The 23305-nt window shown below is 35.9% G+C and overlaps 2 protein-coding genes and 1 pseudogene across 4 annotated transcripts; 1 reads left to right on the top strand and 2 right to left on the bottom strand.

Moving 5' to 3' along the window:
* Positions 1–3226: 3226 nt before the first annotated feature.
* LOC100246919 (dof zinc finger protein DOF5.7) lies at positions 3227–5648 on the bottom strand. Of its 2 annotated transcripts, none has more exons than XM_002274014.5 (2): positions 4885–5648; positions 3227–4718 (listed from the first exon to the last, which is right to left on the bottom strand). In XM_002274014.5, the coding sequence occupies exon 2, from the start codon at positions 4461–4463 to the stop codon at positions 3564–3566; it is 900 nt and encodes a 299-aa protein (XP_002274050.1). In that variant the 5' UTR covers positions 4464–4718; positions 4885–5648; the 3' UTR covers positions 3227–3563. The 2 variants fall into 2 exon arrangements, with proteins under 2 accessions (XP_002274050.1, XP_019077995.1); XM_019222450.2 differs by having other exon boundaries at positions 5363–5648.
* A 10187-nt stretch (positions 5649–15835) lies between these two features.
* On the bottom strand, positions 15836–16937 carry LOC104880479 (uncharacterized protein ECU03_1610). Its single transcript, XM_010657137.3, has 2 exons — positions 16740–16937; positions 15836–16641 (listed from the first exon to the last, which is right to left on the bottom strand). The coding sequence occupies exons 1-2, from the start codon at positions 16872–16874 to the stop codon at positions 15964–15966; spliced, it is 813 nt and encodes a 270-aa protein (XP_010655439.2). The 5' UTR covers positions 16875–16937; the 3' UTR covers positions 15836–15963.
* A 504-nt stretch (positions 16938–17441) lies between these two features.
* LOC100264070 (ribosomal protein S5 pseudogene) lies at positions 17442–18625 on the top strand (annotated as a pseudogene). The gene is given in 1 exon segment (NR_165661.1): positions 17442–18625. The product of NR_165661.1 is annotated as a ribosomal protein S5 pseudogene (transcript).
* Positions 18626–23305: the final 4680 nt, after the last annotated feature.

Raw genomic sequence — 23305 nt, 5'->3', positions numbered from 1 at the left:
GAAGAAGACAAGTATGCCAATATAAGAATGGTATGACCAAATGACCAAACATGAGCAGTTGAACGAGAATAAAATATTAAACTGTTATGACATCTAGTACCTTTCCCACGCCAAAAAATGAAAAAAAATAAAAATTGAGAATAACGACCAAGGCAAGAATGTATCATGGCTGAGGGTCTTTGCTCCTATCTATATAAAATAATTGGCGTCAACCCTTGGCTCCTAAGCAACCTTTGGAACCTTTTAATTTCAGAGGAAAAGGATGGGTAGGTGCCTGAGTTAGCCCAATGGACATCTAGTCAACCCCGTTTTGAAATAATTATGAAAAACAGCAGCTTCTTCCTGAAGCATGTACGCCTCTTACACTTCACATCATGGCATGCAGGGGCAGTGTCGGCATTTGCATGCAAGAAGCCAATGGACGACTACTGTTTTTTTTTTTTTTTCCCTTTTTCTTTTTTTTTTTTTTGAATTTCTGAGAAATTGATGGCATTTTTGGTTTGTACTGTTATGCAGAAAGGTGTGACTAGTAGGAAAACAAAACCACAGAACATGAGGGGCCAAGAGCTACGTCCTCTGGCAGTGTGCGACTTCAGTGTACATGGTGAGTTTTCCAATTCTAGGTTTTTGCCCATTCGTTGATTTTTTTTTTTTGTTGGATTTTGATTTAAAAGCTTAAAATATTCCAAGCAATCATTGAGCTAACTTGTACGACCCAACCTAGAGTTGGATTAAATTGAACCTTGTGAATGGCCAGTTTGATGGATTGGGTTTAAATTGACCTCTTACCTCATCTACCTAAAAAAATATACCCCTAGCTCTAATCATGCAATCAATCTCTATATATGATCTTTTTACAAAAAATAACGTTAAAACTGTACGCTTGGAAAGATTATTTGGAAAAGCAAATCAGAAAGGTGTTGGAAATATTCAAGAGTAGTTTTTGTTTTCTTTGAGATCAATAAAATATTGTACAACCCCATTCAGACTAAAATTGGTCATGCTTTATTTTAGTTGATATGCAAAGTTTTGAAATAGTGTGATGAAACATGTCTCATAATGAAAGTATGAATGCAGAGGAAGAAGCAATGCAAAATGATAAATCGTTCCACTTATTTGGTCCGACATCCCTCCTCAGAGTGATGTCACAATCATGTTTTGATAATTAACAGAAGGCCGGCCCACGCCACTAGAGAAAAAACTGATGAATCAAAAGCACGCAGAAACGCCAATTAGCAGAGTGGGAGGTGGGTTTCAAATGGAAGACCAGCTGACCAAATGATGGTGCGATGGGGGCCATCTAGTCCCATACCGATGCGACGTCTGATGGAATATGTGGAGCCTGTAATGATGCTTTTTCATGATATTATGAAGGAAGGAGGGTCCCATACCTCTACATCATGTATATGTAGATGTGGTGTTAAAGCTAGACACTGGAGTCTTCCTCCATGCATTTGTCACCAAACCATTCAAAAGTTTAAAATGACTCTCAGGATAAACTAGTGAGAAGGGGAAAAAGATGAAGTGAAAGGGTTCCCCACACATGGACGCCCACTCATGATGCTTTTGTCCTTTGGACACTGCTATCTCACGAGCCCCCACTCAATTGATATATTAAAAGATTCTAAAGAAGAACCTAGCCCCCCCTCACTCTCTCTCTCTCTCTCTCTCTCTCTCTCTCTCTCTCTCTCTCTCTCTTTAACTATATACAGTTTAGTTTTTACTTGCTTGTCAACCTTAAAAATCTCAGCTTTAGTTATTTATTCTTTTGAGTAATTAAAGATTAGATTAGCAGCTTTAACGGTTTGATTACTTTAAAGGTGATTCCCATTTGCAGAATTCAAGTTGCATAAAGAAGGAGATATTGATCATGTAGCCCACTATAATGGTTACACATGCATGCTCTCTGCAGTGAGGGGGAGTGGCTCGTGCCTATTGGAAACAGCATTTAAAAAATAGGTTGAAGCACAAGAGTTAGGAACAGGCAATATATCGGTCTATCAGGGGCTCCACCTCCTGGTTCAGGTCATGAGGATTTATTAGACAGTTTTCTTGAATTTGATTTATGTTTCTACCTATCACTGAGGTCTCAGGATTCATAACACGAACCCTATGTTGGATTGAAGTTTGTGTTTGTTTGTCTGCAAAAGGAATGGAATTACAACTAGTCAATCCACTGTGATCAAAAGCAATACTCTCCCTTAAACCATGTGAAATTATGTGCTCTAGTAGCTTCAGCGCACTTCCCTCTCTTCTTCCTTATCTCCTTCCTCCATCCCAAACTATATATCCCGATACTAATTAATCACTAGTGGCCAAATCTTAGTAAGTATATGGTATGAGCTACTTAGTTACCCTTTCCCTTCTTTGTGAGTTAGGAAAATAAAATTTTGAAAAAGAAAATTTTGGCTGTTCGATGTACGGCAAAGGGTGGTGATGAGGCATTTGAGATGTACTGTTCTTATTCTCTGGAAAGAGATTTAATTATGGCAGGCCAAAGATATGCTTTGCTCGGAAACAGCAACCTCCATAGGCACGCTCGAGCCATTCTTTTTCGATTATAGTCAACTTTATACACAAGAATTAACCATCAAAGATGGTGTAGGTCCCCCCCCCCCCCCCCCCCCCCCCCCATATAATTAGTACTATAAAACTTTACGCTAATTCATAGTTTATATAGCGATTGGTAGTTGTAGGGTGACTACTATCTTGAGCAGAAGCACTGTTAATAGATATGCTACAAGGTGATGAGTGAAAAAATTACATGCAGAGCATTAAGCTGTACATATGGTGGTTTGATGACTTTGATCCAGCACGACCGCAGCCTCGGTCATAAAGGAGAACATGGACATCCAAATGAAAGACGTGTTTTGATTGATGTATCCAGTGAGACCAATGCATGCATGGATTTATAGCCATCCGATCCTGACTGCACTTCCCCAGAGATGTGTTTGGACTTTTGAGAGAGAGAGTAAGCGGTAAAGTGATGGTGTAAAGCAGCAATTAAATGGACAGCAGAATTGAAACCCACATGCATAAAAACGAACCATCTTGTCTAGCCATCAACTCTACAAGGACAAAAGCTCGCCTATCCATGCATCCTCTTCACCTATTCCCAGTTCTTGTAACTTTTTGCACGCCATAAACCCTAATTTAGCCACAAAGTAAAGCTATTGCTTAACTGGGATATAAATATACAACTATGCTCTAAAGCAGTAAAGATGAATTAAAGCAAACCAAACAAAAGCTCAAACATATAACTTTAATCAAAAGTTCAAAACAACCTAACACAACACATAAAATCTCTATAAGAAGATAAGAACAAAGGGTGTTGCCGCTATTCCCCCATTTACATGAATACCCACATAACAGAAACCTCTCAAATTCACGCTGCTTTATCAACCAGATCAAACCCTATGCCACCCTGTGTAATCAAGCAAACCAGGTAAAGGTGCAGGTACTCAATAGTTATGTGTGTAAAAAAAAGAAGAAGAAAAAAGTCCAGAAAATTATGCTGTCTGTTGGCTAGCTAGAGCTCGAGAGATTGACAAGGCTGAAGAATATCATGGAGGAGGGCCATATCCCTGCAGATCAGCCCAGTGATTTTGATTGAAGGACGAGCTAGCGGCGTTGCTGTTGTTGTTGCTGCTACCGCCGATACTCCAAAGGTTGGAGTCTGGAGCGGTAGGGTTGATGAAAGTCTGATGCCAATTATTCTGATGTCCAGTAGGCCTGCTTGATTGAATCAAGTCTTCTCCAGAACCATACAAGCTTTCTATGTTCCTGTCTCTATTACCCATCTGGTAGAATTCTGCCTGCTGACGCTGCTGCTGTTGTGAGCCCAAAGAAGGAACATTGAATCCCTGTAAAATAGCCAAATTAGAACCTCCAAAATCGCGACCCACGTTGACTGGTTGATTGAAGGGCTGTGGCTGTGGCTGGTTGAGAGGACGCATCGCTGGTAAAGAGGATAAGAAAGCCCCAGCAGGATAGTAAGGGTTGACAGAAGAAAGCGTCGGTGCAGATGCAGGTGCTGGTGCCGGAGATAAGTTGGCTGGTTCTGCAATCCTCAGAGCTGGCCCCACGGCTACACCAGAATTTGTAGATATGATGTTTGGCGGCGGTGCGGCTAAATTTTGTTGCTGTTGTTGGGTTGGTAACTGAGAGCGCGAATTGTCGCCAGAAGCGGATGGTTTGCGCTTAGTCTTCCGGCAACCACCGCCGACGGGGACGTTCCTTAGAGTTCCACCTTGAGTCCAGTACCTTCGACAAGTTTTGCAGAAGTAGCGAGGCTGAGAAAGGCTGTAATTGTTGTAATAGCAGAACTTGGTGTTGATAGAATCACATCGAGGACATTTCTGAGGTAGCTGCTGCTGTTGATTCTCGGATTGCGCTGGCTTCAATCGCCGATCTGGAGGATCCACGTCTTCCAATCCTCCTCCTTTATCTCTATCTTGCTGCATCTCTCTCCCTCTCTCGAACTGGTCTATCTTGTTTCTAGTTTGGGTTTCTTCACCTCTTCTACCCTTTATAATGGTGCATGCAGGTTCTGAAAACTACTGAATTGCGAGGCGTTTCAGTTTTTGGTTTGCGTCTGGGACCAACGTGTCCCTCTCTAGGTTTGGAGAATGGACACAGGGTCGAAAACAACGGCGATGGTTACCTTGTGCATGCAGATTCGCTCCCACCTACCCACACCACAAAACCAGGTTTCCACTCTGAAAACAAGCAAACCAAAATTAAGAAGCAAATATTTCTCAATCTAAACACAATCTCTTCAGATCTTCAGCACCACTCCCTACATCCTCTCCGCTCTATTAAGGATTTAAGAGCAGGTTGGGGAATAGGAGAGGGAAAACAAAAAAAGAAAAAAAAAAATCTCACCTGCTTATTTATTTATTTAATTCTTCTGCAACTTCATAAGGGAAAGAGGGAGAGGAGGTGTACGGGTTATTGCACGTAGACAAAGTCCACAAAGGAGAGGTCTCAATCCGGGGAAGAGATTTCGGGGAAACCAGTTCAGTGAAAGTACAGTGACCATAAAGAAATGGGCTTGTTTAGGTTCCGTCCCATCTCACCAACCCAGAGGATAATGGGAGAATAAACAACTGAAACCCCAGTTCATTTCTTCCGTCAGACGACCCAGACGACCCCTCCTATACGTGAAATAGCCAATACACCAATCAATTCACCCACCCCACTTCGGAATTCACACGATTCGACTGATCATATCATCATTCCAAAGAATCACCAACAGAAACAGAAAATTGAAAAGAAGAAGAAGAAGAAGAAGAAGAAGAAGAAGAAGAAGAGGGGGAAGGGAGGGGAAAGAAAAACGAAGGAGCAAAAGTGAAGGACCAACAGGGAGATGCTGAATTCAGCGGCGGCGGCAGCGCGGCCCAAGAGGGTGGCGTGGCGGTCGTCAATGGGTGGTGGTGGCTGTGTCAGACCTCAGCAATACCCTTTCCCCCTCTCTCTGTTTGTCCTCTCTCTCTTCTCTCATCCCACTTTCATGTCTCTCTCTCCTGAGTCTTCTATTCTATTATTTCTTTCTCTTCTCCTCTCTTCTCCTGACATCATTTCTGCCATTTGGCCGCCCCTTCCTTGATATCGCCAACGTCCGTTTTTTCCGAAAGGACCATCCTGCCCCCCTCTGCACTCGTTTCTCACACCCAACTCGCTCCTATCATCCTATGCGCCAGCCAGGCTGTGCCAGATTAAGCCTGGTTGTAACTGTAGCTGTAACACCCCCTTGTCCCCTTTTGAATTTTGAACCCTTTATTTTTCTTCACTCTCCCAATTTCCTTCAATTCACCTTCTATTTCAATTTGGGTGTCAGGCTTGTCTGTTTGTATTAAAGCTCCATTTAATGTGCCCATAAATTTTAATCTACTCTTATTTTCTCATCACATTTATGATGAAAATATTGTCATTTAGAGTATAAAATATTCTTCTATTTAAAAATCATAATTTTTTTTTAACTTTCAATCCAAATCTTTAATGTATATGACCAAATTTAGAAAATATAAAGACGAGATTTAAGTATAAATATATAAAATCGAAATATAAAAAAAAATTAAATTTAAACACCTAAAACTATTACAAGATAATAGAACTTTTTAGAAACCTTAAAAAAACTTTATTGAAATGAACATGATATTTGGAAGAAGGATGCAATATTCACTTCCTTTCTTTCTCTCTCTTGTGAATTGGAAAATTTTCAAGGCATTTTTAATATATAATTAAACATATTATTAGGGTTACAATTTGCAAGGGTTGGTTAGATTGATCACTAATCCAAACTCAACCTAAATTAAGAAATAATCAAATCAAATTTAATCCAACTCGATGTTTAATCTGAGGTACTTAACTCAAGTCCAATTTAACCTTATTTTTTAAAATTATGGTTGAAAATAGGAAGATTGAGTTAGATTTAGGTTAATCGGGTTAAACTCAGGTTGATTGGGTTACACTTGATTAGTCAGGTTAATTGAGTTATATGATTCAAAATCTATACATGATTTTTAAAATTTTCTATATTCATTTATACTAAAATTTAAATGATAAAGGACACAAAAGTTGAAGATAATAATAATAATAATAAATAAATAAATAACTTCAATATCATTTTTTTAAATAAAAAAATTATAATAGAAAAGTAAAATAAATTTATATATATATATATATATAATTTAACTAAAATGACAACAAATATTATCATATGATTAACATTATAGATATTATACAAATATTAAATTGGGTTTGAGTTAGGCTCAAGTTATTTGAACTTTGACCTAGGCATAACCCAAACTCAATATAAGTAATGAAAATGTTTGTTCAAATTCACCCAAATATTGGATTGGATTTGGGTTAAGAAGAAAATGGCCTTATTCTCTACTTTTAGTGGAGTAAATAAATCTTTAAAATCCTTTCGTACATAAATTAATGTAAAATATTGGTGGCACCAGTGGTAAAATATCTATCACCTTTTCTAGCATTTAACACCATCAATTTTATCATTTTACTATGTGATAAGAGGTGATGGAACGAAAGTAAAAAAAGGATTTCATGAATTAATAAATGAAAAAACTTAAATATTAATTAAAAATAATAATTTATTCATTGTTCTCATTGAGTTTTTACACATTTGAACATGACCCATCAACCAAATTGATCAAACCCATGTAAAATAGCGAAAAGGGCAAGAAGGAAATTAAAGTAGAAATAAGCAAAATATCATGCCACTAACAAAGTTCTTTACTAGTTATAACAAAGATCTATTTTTATGAAAATTATTTTAGTAGAGTTATAGAAAAAAATGCAAAATAAAATTTTTATCAAAACTATTTTTTATTTTATTTTAGAGATTAATAAATAATTACAAATGACTTGTTTCCGAGTGAATATATTAAAAGGTAAATATTATGCATGTAATATTTTTGTTATTTCTTAAATTTGTAGGAGAATTTTATAAAACATGTTTTTTTTGTTAAGTCTAATTTCTCATGTAGAGTTATTTTATAAGAAGTTTTATGAAACATTTTCTATTTTTTCGTGACTCATCAATCATCGAACCCAAATTTTATTGAATTAAAAAATGACTATTTTAAAGACCAATTTAATAATGATAATTCACTAAAAATTTTGATGTCTATAAGTAAACCCAAAACTTTCATCTTATAATTTTGTTATTTAAATAAGATATATACCTCGATAAAAAATGATGATAATATAACACCATATCTTAATTAACATTTTACATACTATACATGTAATACAATCTTTTAATTAATAAAGAATGAGATTCTCTTTACATTATTAGTCAAACTAAAAGAAAATTTTCGTATGAACAGGGAATTTTAAAGTGAGCTTTTAAAGAATGCCCCGAAGCAGTTGTTGAGTTGACTCATTAAAGATGTGAATCGAGCTAAATGTGAAGGGCAATTCCGACCGTTCGATTGCCACAGTTTGGGTGCCCAAATGAAGTCTTGAAAAAAAGAAACAAAAAAAAATTTGTTGGGTTGTGGAAGGAAAAGAGGGAGAGAAATGTAGAGAGGGGGAAGTGGCACGTGCCTCCAAAGTCCAACCACGTAACGGAAGAGAGGGGAGAGCGCAGAGAGATGGTGTGAGGGTGACGCTGCTGTCCGTTAAGGCTTTGCAACTCGCCCAACTGCTCCCACACTTGCCCCCACCCCCTTTGCCAACCCCCATTCTCTCTGTTCTCTATTCTCTATTCTGGGGTGAGGGGAGCCTGGGAGGGGAGGGCTACAATACTCTGTACTTGTGGTCCATCATGCCTCATGCTACTTCCCTTTACCGTACCCGCTACCACACTACTACTTCCTCTCCATCATCACTATTACCCGTTTATTTCCCCCACCGTCTCTTCCATGTCTCTCCTCCGGTCCTCCCCCGCTCCTAGGGTTACAGATTTATGTTACCTTGATATCAAGTACATCTACCGCTCTGATTTTGGCATTCCATCATCCGGTCCAATCACGCCCACCCAAGCGGTGTACCGTATTAATTACAGTTTAGCCTGTCGGATATGTGTACCTATTTAAAGCGGGATTAGCCCAAACAGAATTCACATCACATAACACGAAACAGATAGTTACAAATCGGATTAAAATTAAATGCATATGAATTTAGTTTCACATTAGGAAATCATTAATTTATGTAGATAATATATTATATATATATATACATATATATCTTGTGTTGGGTACATGAGTCTGGCCTCTTGAGCCTGCCTAGCCCAAGTCTAGAGGCAGGCCTGGGCCAGCCAGACCCCTAGGTACTGCTTCGTTTGGAAGCTTGGATGTACTTCAGTACTTGGCCTTGCATTCGAACACATGCCTTTATAATGAAAACAGGGCTAGGAATGGGGCGGGTTGGGGAGAGCTCGTCCCATCTCTACCCCGCCTATTTATTAAAAATAATTCTCATTTTCGTCCCATTAACTTTTTTATTTTATTATATATATATTTATTTATTTTATTATATATATATATATATATATATATATAGTTTTATTAAAAATTATTTTTTAATTATATTAAAATAAATATATTTTATAAATAATAAAATTATTATATTATTTATAACTTATTTTACGAAAAAAAATTATTATTATCTATATATTAAAAATAGTAAAATAAAATTTTAAATTTTAAATTAATTTTAATTTTAAAATTAATTTTATATATAATCGGGGCGGGTCGGGATGGGACAGGATGGGACAATACCTGAACCCGCCCTTAGTTTTTTAAAAAAAATCGCATATCCGTCCTAAACCCGTTTATTAAAATTAAGTCCCGTCCCATTAGGGACGGGGCGGGGCAGGTATCCGAAAAAACTCGTCTCATTGTCATCCTTAAATAGGGCTCCCTAAGTTCAAGACATTCCATTTGGGCATTTGTCAAAACTGAAAAAAACTTTAATATTTATAAGTGAATAAGGATTTAGAGAAATAAAGAATTATTGAAGTTAAAAAAATAAAATAAAATTGTTGGGGAATGATATGATGGTAACATTAAAAATAAAAAATCCATAAAGATGAGAATCTTAAAATAGAATATACATGATGGCATCTTCTTTTTGCCATTAAGCCTTCAAGATTTACTCAACGTTTTCATCCCCTCCAACTAATTTACTTTTCAATTCACTTAAATCCTATCTAGGTATATATTTGCAAAATCGCTATTTTTTTCCCTCCACTTCTTTTATTTTTTGAGTTTATATCTCTATCCGCACAATCTACAACTTCTTTTTAATATTGTTTAGAGGATATTTAGTAAAACTTTAACGTTCGATAGTTTAAGATGATTTTAAGTTAACTTAGAATGTTCATTTGAAACTTATTACTTAATACTTACTTTAAATATTAAAGTTATTTGATGATGTTAACTTAAAATTTTTCTTAATTTATTAAAGTGATATGTTTATTTTTATTGATATTGAGTAGTTAAGTTGATGGGTATAAGAAAAAAAAAAGTAAGGGAGAAAGAAGATATAACCAATTGTGAAAAAAATATTTATTTTAATTTATTACTTTTATGTTGCAATATTTGCATGATATGAAAAGTAAGATGGAAAAAAATAAAAAGGAAAATACTAAAGAAAATAGGGAAAGGTTGGGAGAAAATTTAAAGGGCTCGCATATCTTCTTCATCGAATCTCATATTCACCTAATCTCCTCTTCATCAAGGAGGCCTCTGACAACCGATGACCCGCCATCACTCAAACCATCTTCTAGGGTCTTTGATAACTTATTTTCTTCGAGTACACAAGTTCCCATGAATGAAATACTTTCTACAAATCCAACGAATATGTTCGTTTCCATGTCTTCAAATCAAATATAAATTAAACTCCTCTCTTAAACCTTACACCCTAATATTTTATATATCTAGGTCTTTCTCAAGGACCACTAATTTTTTTCTCCTTCTTAGAAATCTAGAAACCTAAATTTTGTAGATATAGAAATTTGATACTACTCTTTGTAAATGAATTCCGATATTTCTCTTATGTTTGCATTTTAAAATTTTTTTGGTTTTTTCATATTATTTAATTTAGCTAATTAATCTTAAAAATTCTTTGATTTTTAAGGGTCTGTTTACAGTTTTGATGCAGGTGTATTGACATAGGGTTGTTAATGAAGAATACATCTATGAAATTTTGTTGTATTTATTATTGGAAACATCATTACTTTTTTGTATTAGCTTGTGAGCCTATAAAATTGGTAATATTTTAGTGAGTACTCGCATTAACAAGGTCTTGTGTTGCATAAACCCACTTTATACAACATTTATATAGAATGGTGTTTGTAGATGGATACCGGTTGAATAACAAAAAGGATTCCAAGAAAGAAAAGGGTTCTTTGACCATCAATGCATGATAAAATCATACTCAAATTGGGTTTGCTTCTTAGTTGGTAATGGTCATTGTTCACTAATTTAAGAGCTTTCAAAGTTCCCTTTCTCCTTTTGTCTATTGTTCACTAATGTAGACAAGACCCATGAGAGGTAATTCATTTTGTTTGAGTCACACAGCCAGATTTTATAATTTTAAATTTCAATAAATAACCAAAAAGAAAAGAAAAAGTTTTTAGCGGAGAGTAATTAGCCAAAAGGAAGGCAACAATAGGGTATACCAACCTAATAATTCTATTCATTGGCGAAGCCAAAAAATAGGTTGATGGGGGCAAAATATAGAACTTATTTTAGGGGGGCAAAATATCATTAAAGAACTTGCATAGCCTAATGGTAGGTAATTAAGCCCTTCAAAAATTTGAGGTTAAGGATCAAATTTCACATTTTTAAAAAAATTTCAATGGGCATGTGCCCTTGTTAGACACTGCCCAAGTTAAGGATCAAATCTCACTAATCCCAATATTTTTTTTTTAAATTTCAAGGAGGCATATGTTCTTGCTAGGCAATGCCTAACTCCCTCCTATATTCTATCTATATATATCTTGAAGTACTTCGACAAAACGGCTACCAATAATAACTACATTTATGTATGTTTTCCTCTATGTTTTACATTCAGTTTAAGCAACATTTTTTTTCAAAATTTCAAGGGGGCATATGCTCTTACTAGGCAATGCCTAGTTCCGTCCTAGTATGCTCTTACTAGGCAATGCCTAGTTCCGTCCTAGATTTTATCTATATATCTTGAAGTACTTCCATGAAACGGTTACCAATAATAACTGCATTTATGTGTGTTTTCCTTTATATTTTACATTGAGTTTAGGCATCGACCCTAACATTCTAGATTCTTCAAATCATTTGTACATTTTTTAAACAACAATAACAAAAGTGAATTAGGGTGCCAAATGTGATATTTCTAGCGAGCATAATATTTATTTAGTACTACTAATTGAAACTATGTTTAGCAAAAATATGCCCAACATATACATAAATAGTGAGAGAACATTCCACTGTTGTTACCTTGATCACAGTTTCACCTGCGTGGCCAACTTCCTATAAGAGAGTCCAATTCCTTTAGAAAATGGTTCGGCAATGAAGTCCAATTCAAACCACCCACTCATAACCACCTTTATTGAACTGATCCAATTGTTACCTTTGCCGAGTGAGTACAAGTCTTTGATGCAAGCACCCAATTCAAAAATCTGTACATCCTCCAATTCAGAAACCTTGTCCTTGGCAGTGAAGCCTCCCTGAACAACCTCATGACATGCAATTGAAGTCATCATTGTTACCCATGTGATAAGTAAGAACTACCTACCATTTGTCTTTTTCACTATAAGACCGTACAAGATTTGGTACCATTTTATATTCATATTTTATGTCTACTTTATATTTGCATTTGTAATAAGTACGAAAGTCCATTGTCACAAGAGCAGAGGAGCTATTTATTTTATTTTATTTTTTGTTTGGATACTATAAAAATTTGAGGAGAAATCATCCTAAATGTTCTACAACTTAATTAGTAATATTCTCATTACTATGGCCCCACTAGCTATTCATTTTCAAAAGGAATATCCTAATTAACTCTTTTCTCTCCATTTTGTGATACGTTTTGGTTATGTGGTTATGTGTTTATAATTAAACACATAGCTATTGCATTGTTATATATAGAAGCTAAGAGTAATTCTTGGTTATTGAGTCCACTTTAGTTCTCTTCCCTTTGTAGCATTCATACCTCAAATTGGTTTATGGAAAGTCCATTTTATGGGAAAATTTATAATGGATGAATAGATTGATTTTGTAGTTTAATTATATTTTTACAATTGTACTTGCTTGTGTAATAACTAAAATAATTTAGATTGTTATTTTGCTATGAAGACTTGTAAAGAAGAGTGGCAAAGGCTTTGAATATGAATTACAACTTGTGTAGCTATGTGTTGAATATGCAATAGTTCTTGTTTTAGTTTATTATAACTCAAATTATTTGGAGAGATCAATCTTCGATAAAAGAGATTATGAGCAACATGCTTTAATGGAAAGACTTATAGCAAGGACATCAAGATTTTCATAACCAACTATGCATGGTAAAGGGTGCATTCACAAGACTAGTAAACATTTTTTGAGGAACAAGTCCTCTTAGAAACAGTGTACATAGTAATGTAGAAGAACAAATTGCTAAATTCCTTCACATTGTTGGTCATAATTTAAGGAATAGAATTATAAAATTTTATTTTTAACATTCTAATGAAATTGTTAGTCATCATTTTCATCAAGTTCTTAGAGTTATAATACTTTTAGATAATATCTTCTTAAAGCAATCCAATGGATTGAAGTGCCCTAAAGAAATCAAGGATAATATGAAATTTTGATCCTAATTTAAGGTGTACACTTTCTTCACTAGTAAACATCATTGGAATATTATTTATATCTTAAAATAAATTAATGATTTTGTTTCCGTATAGTGTTATATAGGTGCGATTAATGGGTCACATTTTTGTATGAAAGTGTTAAATGATGTTTCACAAAGATATTGAAGGTGAAAGTATGATCCAAAATAAAATGTTTTAGTAAGATGTTCCTTTGACATGAAGTTCAGATATATTTCACCTTGTTGGGAAGGATCTGCATCAAACAGAAGAATCCTAGATAATGCACTAATAAGATAATTTGATAGATTGATTATTCCATAAGTTGGTTATTAATAGTGATTTGATAATAACATAACTTATTATTTCAAGTGACCATGACTAATAAGAAACATGCTTTATCTATTATTCTTAGCTACATATTATTTGGTTGATGTGGGTTTTCAACTAAAAACTAAATTTCTTACCTCATATAGAAACATTTATTACCATTTAAAAGAGTAATATTGTTCATTGACCAAAACATGCTTGAGAGGTTTTCAACATTCAACATTGGTCTTTAAGAAATGCAATTGAAAAGGCATTGGTGTTTTGAAAAAAAGGTTTCCAATAATAGCTTGTGGGATAGAGCCACAATACCTTACTAACACACAAGCTGATATGATATTAGCATATTGTATTCTTCATAATTATCACATGAGTGTTTTTCCAAATGAAAGACTAACAACAAAGGTCGACGAAGTGCTTTTTAGTATAAGAATGTAGTTTGAATCAATGATCTCGAGTTTAATTGAAAAATACAAGTAGGGAAATCTCAAGAGAGAAAGTAGCCATGAATATATGGAGAGATTAGGTTTATAGATTCTGTAAGTATATGGTTCTTTTCTTATTTAGCTTTCTATATTTAATATTAAGAAAGATGATTGTACTTAGAAACATGACTCCTATAATTAAAAGTATTGAAAGATACAATAACATTGATAATTTTGCATTCACAATTGATGCAATTGTTGGGTTGCTTTTGAGGGAAAAAAACTGTTTATTGTAAATATAGTGAAAAATGAGTTACACTAAGGTGAGTTAATAATTATTATTCTTCCTTTCGCCTATTGTTGATTTTTGAGTTATTGGAATAAAAAAATTAGTATATAATGTAAAGTTATAAGTTTCTATATGGACATCAAAATTGAACTTTAATTTTGTTAATATTTGTTTTGTATGATATTAATAAACACATCCAAAAAATCTTAACTCAACTCATTAGAAATTATAATAAGTTATCTATTCTCCTTGGAAAGGATTAACCAATAGTATGTCTTGTTGCAGGTACAAGAAAAAAAAAAAAAAACTTTGTTGGACTTGAGAACAAAATTTCAATGTGAATTGATATAATTCTTTTAGAACCATCATAACATGAGATTAGAGTTAAAACATTTGTTTTTGTTGAAAAGGAAACGATGACTAAAAAGTCTTTCTCAGATGTATCCATCATTTTTTATACTAAAGTCAACATTATAAATAAAAAAAACCTTTGTTGGACTTGAGAACAAAATTTCAATGTGAATTGATACAATTCTTTTAGAACCATCATAACATGAGATTAGAGTTAAAACATTTGTTTTTGTTGAAAAGGAAACGATGACTAAAACGTCTTTCTCAGATGTATCCATCATTTTTTATACTAAAGTCAACATTATAAATAAATAAAAAACTTTGTTGGACTTGAAAACAAAATTTCAATGTGAATTGATACAATTCTTTTAGAACCATCATAACATGATATTAGAGTTAAAACATTTGTTTTTGTTGAAAAGGAAATGATGACTAAAACGTCTTTCTCAGATGTATCCATTATTTTTTATACTAAAGTCAACATTATAAATAAAAAATTAAGGTTAATTAGAGTCAAAATGAATGTAATTGTTGTGACTCTCGATAGAAATAACCTTTTAAAATTATATAGAAAATTAGTTGTTCGAAGAAATTACTAAGATTAGAGGTATGAATGATATATTTTATGTGAAAACATATTAAATTTTTATTGGTGATGTGAATATAGCTCGAACTTTCTTTACTTATCTAAAAAGACTCAAGCTTTGATTGTCAATTAAATGTAATAATTAAATAAACTTTTTTTTATGCTTAGCTTATAAGGGAAATTATTTTTATTTTGGCAATTATACTTGAAGTTTTAATATTAAAATTTATGAATAATGAAAAACTTATGGATGAAATGTTTTTAGATTTGTAAAGACTTATTTTATTCATCTCCTTTTGAGTCTGTTATGACATTAAGAAATTAGTTTCATAGCACATGTCAAGTAAAATCACTCAATTATTATGATAAATATGATAAATTATTTAGGTACGAGAACCAAAAAAAAATTGTGTAACATGATTATGTTTTTCCAATTAATTTTATTTACATTTTTTTTCCCTTTTAACTTTTCCACTCATAACCAAAAAAGTTCCACTTTTTTCCTAAACTTTTTTAGGGACAAAAAAAGAATTTTTGACATTTTTCAAGAAACAAACATAGGCTGAAGCAAAGTCATAATATATAGTCTAGATTCAAACCATAACAACGCCATTAACAGTAATAAGCTCTTATGCATCGCAGGGGGCATAAATCAGTCGCAGTGTGATGTGCAAATTAAAATTAGAAGGCCCTATTTTGATTTGTCCTTGTCGTCGGGCCTCCTCAAATCTTCCACATAGTCCTCTGCGGACTTGCCCTTGTCCTCCGACTTGCCAACCACAGTCTCTTTGATCTTCTGGGTTGTCTCCTTTGCTGCTCCCCATGCCCCCTGCACCGTCTGCTTCGCTTTCTCCCCTATATTCTGCGCCGTCTCCGCCGCCTTGCTCTTTCCTTCCTTTGCTTTATCCACCACCGCCCCCACTGTTTCGGTTGCTTTAGAGGCTCCTTGTTTGGCCTTATCCGCCGCCGATGCCGCCATGTCGCTCGTCTTCTCCTTCGCCTCTCGTGCGCGTTCTTTCGCGCTCTCCTTTGCCTGCTCCGCTGTTTCGGTTGCTTTGTCCGTTCCTTCTTTGGCCCTATCCGCTGCGGATTCCGCCATGTCGCTCGTCTTCTCCTTCATCTCACGCGTACGTTCTTTCGCTTTCTCCTTCGCCTCTTCCGCTGTTTCCGTTGCTTTATAGGTTCCTTCTTTGGCCTTCTCTGCCATGTCCTCCGCACGTTGTTTTGCTCTGTCTTTCACTTCTTCCGCTTGTTCTTTTGTTCTGTCCATGCTTTCTCTCGTCTTTTCTTTTGCTTTCTCGGTCATTTCCGACGCTCGACCTTCCATGTTAGAACCGTTTTCTCTTGCTTCCTCTGCTGCATTTCTACCCTGAAAACCGAAAAACGAGTGGGAGAAAATTACTTCCAGAAAGAAGTCTATAAAACCCTTGAACCAATAAACAATGACAGAAGTGCAGGTGTGTATACCTCAGAAGATTTGGAAGCAGAGGTGAAGCAGACCCTTGAGACCTTGCGAGGAGATCTAAGAGCAATTGAACGGTTTCGAGGGAATTCTCTAGAGAGGTTGAGCATGGTATTTCTGGCTATAAACATGGTTGCCATTCCACTTCACTCTGATTGCTTTCCTTTTTCCTAACTCTCTCTGTTTTGGCTTCTCCCTGCATTCTTACTATTTTCATGTTATAAGGTGAAAGAGATGAAGACGGTGGCGGCGTTATTGTCTGACACGTGGAACTGTTGATGCCACGTGTACTCCTCTAGTAAACACGTGTTCTTTTTACCGGTAGTGATACCCATCCGGATGCAGTTGCGCTATCGCTCAGAATTGACACGTGCAGGCACTTGAGATTTGAGAGGCAGTGTAGCATTAACGAGAACGACGTCGTTTCCTCAAACTGAGATAATCAGATAAATATGAGAGGGGAAGACCCGCGAAATTAGAGCAACGTGGTTCAACTCTCGGATAAATTAGGAAAGAGGAACGCGACCTGACAGGCCCAAATTGTTGAGAGAACGTGGAGGTCCAAAATTGTTCGAATAGGACCCAACCCATCAGGCCCATGTTGTAGGAACAATGGATCCATGGTCCATCTGGCAATTGGGAATTGGGATAAGACCCCCACTTCGCAGTCCACTGATGACTGATCTTCTTCTTCTTCCTCCTATTCACGGCGATGGCCTTCTCTGCAACCTCTCTCTCCTCATTTTCCTCACTATCCATCCGTACAACTCGATTCTCTGTCCTCAACCAACACCCACTTCCTAACAACCTCACTCCCAAATCCAAAGCCTCGAAACCTTTTCCTGTCTTCCCCTTTAAACTCACATCCACCACCAAACTTAAAGCCGCCGACTCCGAAACCACTTTCTTCGAAGACCCCAGCCTCCAGGAAGAAGTCGTTTTCGAACCCACCCCACCCCCAGAAGGCTTCGTCCCACCTCCCTCCTTTGACGATGGCCCTATGGAAACCGAGGACGAAATTGCCGCCGCTTACGAAGAAATCTACGGCCCCGCATACAGTGGAGTCAGCTTGTTGGGCAATGACCCCTTTGTGATGGACTCTAAAATGAAAAAATCAACAGGGTTTGGCTCCAAAGTGAAGAAAGAGAAGGTGCGAGATGGGTTCGAAGAACGGGTGGTTCAGGTGAGAAGGGTCACCAAGGTGGTGAAGGGTGGGAAGCAATTGCATTTTAGGGCTGTTGTTGTTGTGGGTGATAAGCAGGGCCAAGTGGGTGTCGGTGTTGGCAAAGCTAAAGAGGTTATAGCGGCGGTTCAGAAATCGGCCACCAATGCTCGCCGGAATATAATTACGGTACCCATGACTAAGTACTTGACGTTCCCGCATAGGTATTGTATCTTTTGCTCTGTGCTTTTGGTTGATTTAATGTTGGAATTATGAATGCTTTTGTTTTGCCCTCCCTTTGGCTGCTGAGACAAATGTGGAAAAGAAATTTGGTGTTTTATATTTTGTGCTGTTTAGTTTAGTTTCTAAGAAAATGAAAATTTTGACCTGGAAAAAGATTAGCATAGGAATTGATTGAGTTGGTTATTTAATTTTTCTTTAGGTGAATCTGAAACATAAGGCCTTTTTTTCCTTAAGTTTCTCAGCAACCAAGTGGGGTTATATGTTGGCATGTAGAAGTTAAGTTAATTTGGAAATAGATTATTGGAATGGAATTGAGGTTGAACCATTTAGCAATTCACTTGACATTTGAACGGCTGAGTTTAACAGTTGTCCTACTCAAGACTTATGACAATTTCAATGAGATTTCCAGAGTACAAAATTCTATTTTTCAAAATTTTTTAATGGACCTTTTTATATACAAGTTCCAATGGTTGTGGTGTTCCTTTCAATTTTTTTTTTTTTTTTTTGATTGGAGTGTTCCTTTCAATTTCAATCATAAGAATGTTAATTCTGGATGTTAGATGTAAAATCATACACTGAATGTGCAAATTTATTTAATCCTGGTTCCTGTGAATGATAATAGGGGGCTATTTACTTAGATACGCCTTGAGGTTTTGGATAGACACTTGAGTAAACCCATCCATATTATGGACACGGTACCCCCCATACTGTGGCTGTGTTATATATGTTTTGTAAATGTTAATCTAGTTCCTAGCACAGATTGATTGTGTTAATGGGTGTATCTCTTCTTTTATAATTGTTGAAGGTTAATCCTTTTAGTTTAAAACGAAATAACAAGAAATGTTTTTTTATAATTGGAAAAATGTTGTTGTTGTTTAAGTAACATTATGACAAACCGTATAGGGTCCAGTGTTTTCGTGTCTAAAACTTAAAGTCTTGTTGTAAGTCTATTTGCCAAGCTATAGGGAGTATCCAATTTACATCTGAAATTTGAGGGTATTTCAACTACTCCTGAAAATGTATGTGAGTGTCTTAAGTAATTGACCTTGATAATTTTTAGCAATGATTTGATAGAAGAAGATTCAGGTTTGTAGAAAATTTTTAGATGCCATATTACCAATGATGCCTTCCAGACTTTATTTTCTCCTGGTTCATTTAAGTCTCCTGTGTTCTTGGCAGAGAGTTGGTAATATGTCAACAGTGCCTTATACTTGGTTATGATTTCTTCTTGCAGTGATATATGCTAAATTTAGTTTGAACCAAGTAAAGTGGACATAGATAGAATTTATTGTATTTCATTTTTTTTTGGGATTTGGCCTGGTGACAGGCTAGATTACTGGGCAGTCTGAAAGGTCATAGTATCAAGTCCCAGACAGTACTACACTCAGTTGTGTAAGCAACGAATGTTTTCAGAAGATTTTAATAGCATCACTGAAAATGCAGAAAGTGGCACAACCAAAAGTGAGATAAAATATAATGAGAATGCTTGCCTAGAAAAAATAACGAGAACACCCCAAACGAGGAACTGCAATTCAAGCCCCATGCAAATCTTGAATGAAATTCAAGAAGAGCTCCTAAGCTCTACATTCCATGCTAATGCCTAAGAAAAGGAAGCACAAAACCATCTCATTATGCTTCCAATCTAGAACTTCTAGACCTTCTAAATTTCTTATGTATGTATTGATAACCAAGGAACCTTCCATGCTGAGCCCTTTAGACTCTCCATGGAGACCCAAACCTCAGGGGTGCTTACCACATCCACCACAACTAGTATTGGGTAATCCAAGGCATTCAACCACCCCCCAGAAATGCTCATAATGGCAGCTTGCCACATTGGTGTCTTTCCTTTGGGCAACTTGCTAAGTTGAGACACCCCCCTCTCCTAATCTTGCTTTAAGGTTTTGAGATAGCCTAGATAACTGCTCCATAGAGGAAACATGGACCATGAGTCACTGTGTGAGCCAGGCATGCAACACCAGTTTGGACTATTTGCCCTCTCCTTGCTAACCGGCTGGTAGTTAAAATTGTAGTCTGAGTGGCTGCCACACAAGATTAATACCTCTGTAGGAGCCTTAGGACTGCAGATCTCTTTGGCAGGACATTCATTCCCTACCCTATCACTTTCTCCTTATGAAGGATTAAACCCAGAAACTCCATAACAAAGCATCCACCCTTACATTCAGTGCTGGAATGTAATTCAGTTAGGCATCATGTCACCTAGCTCCAATCCTGAAAATCTCTAATATATCTCAGATTCCAATATCCACCAAACCCTTGAAACACCAATAATTACCAACCTGGTATCCTTATTAGTTGTAATCTTGAATAATTTCAGGAATCTCCTTATGAGTGGTCCTTCCCCACTCTAAATATCAAGCCAAAAGGAAATCTGTTTCCATTACCCATCTTGAACCTGCTGTGTTGAAGGTCTCCCCATGTAATGCCATTTCCATTCCATAATCAGGAACTTTTCACCAACTCGGAGCACCAACCTCCCACTCCTTTCCCATATTAAACACACACTACTTTCCTCCAGCAACAATCTCTCTTAGCAGTAACTTTCCAAAGCTAGTTGCCCAATAGAGCTGGCATCCCCCCCAAATTTCTAGATGCCAATATAGCCTGCTCTTTTTTTATCAGGTGGTAATCTCTTTTCTCCTCTCCAACCCTTCCTGTAAATGTTTGATCTCAAAATTTTCAAGTTTTCCTCATAACTGACCCTGAAATGACAAAAGTACACATAATAAGTTGTACTGACTAATGTGCTTAGAATCAAAGAAACTTTACCCTCTTTTGATAAGTATTGTCTCTTCCAGCTAGACAGCCACCCTTCAACCCTCTTAGTATCTGATTACTATATTTATTGTCTTTGCTTTTCTGGGAGCCTGGCACCTAAGGAGGCCCAGATGAGTAGAGGGTAAAGAACCCACCTTACAATTAAGAACAGAAGAAAATCTTTGCACATTGATTGGAATAATCTCACTTTTCTTCAAGTTAATCATCAAACCCTGAAGTTGCCTCGAACTAGGAACACACTGAAAATACTTGTATTGAACTCCCTTGACAAAAAGGAAAAAAAACAAATTATATCAGCTTGTTAAAGACAAGAAATAACCTCTCCCTCAACCCCGTCCATCCATCCATCCAAAAACCTTAAACCCTGATTCCAGTGCTCTGTATATGATGCTGCTAAATTCTTCCATAGGGATCAAAATGAGAATGGTGGTAAAGGAGCTTCTGTTCAAGATTTTTTAATATCCCATCCTTTTTCCATGAGCAAATCACTCTGAAAGGCCACTGCTTCAAGTTCCAAAGGGTACCGATAAGATTTCACTATACTAATTCCTATTATCACCACAAATTATGATACCTGTAACTCCTGAACTGAGAATCCTTTCTATACCCATCAGAATTCAACTTCATCCACTGAATTAATGGAGGTTGCCACCTAATATGCTTAATCAATTCCTTTCTTTTACCCTGAATGTGATCTATCTTTCAGAGTAATTGTAAACTCAACATAATTAATACACAGTTTAGTTGATTTCTCAATTATAAAAAAACTGTCAAATGGTTATTCTAATTTTTTATGGGATGTTCCCCTAACCTGTTGAGCTGCTCAGTGATATCTCAATTCCTCCCAGGATGGGACATCTAGGTTTAGTTTTCTCCCTAACTAACTAGTTTTATCTTATTACATCTGATAAACAAATAATTTTAATTCTTCTCCTCTAGACCCCATAAAATATCTATACCTAACACCTCTCTTTTAGGACGGGAACTACTGCTCTATTGCTTGTTAATAACCATAGAGACTTGATTTTTGGGGCTCATTTAATCTGTCATATTAATAAAAAAAACAAAATATAAAAATAAAAACACCACATTCTTTACCATCTGATATGGTAAGCAAACCAAGTTGCAAAATTTTATTGTGAAACAGCCCCTAGGATGCAGGCCCCACATAACGTTTCATATCAGTTTAAGGAATTGGTGTCTGACTAGTTGATTTTGACCATAGTCTCACTTATAACAGATCTCAAGTTATCCAGAGTTCCCTTTTTTTTTCTTTTTGATAAGCAATGACATTAAAACTGCCCGAGGGCACAGAAACCGCCAAGTAATCCCAATTGATGTTACTAATTTGGAGCCTCTATTCAATTCAATAACTATATTAAGAAGGGGTTCATTGTGAGGAAAACTTTGTGTCTATGATATAAGATCATTAGTTGATATATATTTCATATATGGTCTGAGTAAGAAAAGAAAAAATATGTGAGTATAGAATGGTAAAACATAGCTATGGATTGAGTAGAAAAGTGTATTATCATTTTGCACGTCTAATCATATTGAAATGATTAGATTCCCACCAATTGAAATAAACAAAGTCATATCTTTCTTCTTTTTCCATTTTTAGGCTAGGTGTAGTGGAGGGAAGTTTGGTGTTGGTTTTGATTGAGAATTTTGTGTTGTATTTGGTGTATTGATCATTCACTGGAGCATATTGAAACCTTTGCTGCTCCACTTCTCGGAAGCAAAAACTGCATGACTTTTAATTCAAATATTGCTTAACCAGGCATGACTATAAGTAAAAAATTCTAGATTCTGCATATAACAGAGGTCAGAGTCCTTCCCAATTATTCTCCTGTCAGATTACTTGTGATTATGCCGGAAACCTACATATGACATCTAGAGCCATTATGTGTATAAACAGGAGATAAAAACTCAGTTTGAATATTTTATAGACACTGTATTCTCATGCCATCTGTTTTGTTAATTTTTTTTGAGAAACAATATGGCAGAGCTGATGGAGATTACGGGGCAGCAAAGGTGATGCTTAGACCGGCTTCTCCTGGAACTGGGGTCATTGCTGGAGGCGCTGTCAGGATTGTTCTAGAAATGGCAGGTGTTGAGAATGCTTTGGGAAAACAAATAAGGAGTAAAAATGCCCTCAACAACGCCAGAGCCACAGTTGTTGCTGTGCAGAAAATGAGGCAATTCAGTGATGTTGCTCGTGAGCGTGGGATCCCTATGGAGGAACTCTGGAAGTGATGAGACAAGTAGAAGCCATTTGTTTGAGTTACATTTAATACAAGAGACTTTCTGGTGCAAGTTTTTTTTTGTCTCAGCAACCAAGATGTAATATTGTTGTTCTCATTGGTAGCA

The sequence above is a fragment of the Vitis vinifera genome, chromosome 10 (genome assembly GCF_030704535.1).
Source record: "Vitis vinifera cultivar Pinot Noir 40024 chromosome 10, ASM3070453v1".
Classification (NCBI taxonomy): domain Eukaryota; kingdom Viridiplantae; phylum Streptophyta; class Magnoliopsida; order Vitales; family Vitaceae; genus Vitis; species Vitis vinifera.
Note: the sequence above shows the minus strand (reverse complement) of the source record. Positions and strands in the feature narration are given on the sequence as shown.

Excerpts from the sequence above, each read along its gene's own strand:
- LOC100246919 (XM_002274014.5), bottom strand. The coding sequence starts at position 4,463 with ATGCAGCAAGATAGAGATAAAGGAGGAGGATTGGAAGACGTGGATCCT.
- LOC104880479 (XM_010657137.3), bottom strand. The coding sequence starts at position 16,874 with ATGGCAACCATGTTTATAGCCAGAAATACCATGCTCAACCTCTCTAGA. Across the intron at positions 16,642-16,739 it reads CTGCTTCCAAATCTTCTGAG|GGTAGAAATGCAGCAGAGGA; the intron begins GTATACACACCT and ends TTCGGTTTTCAG.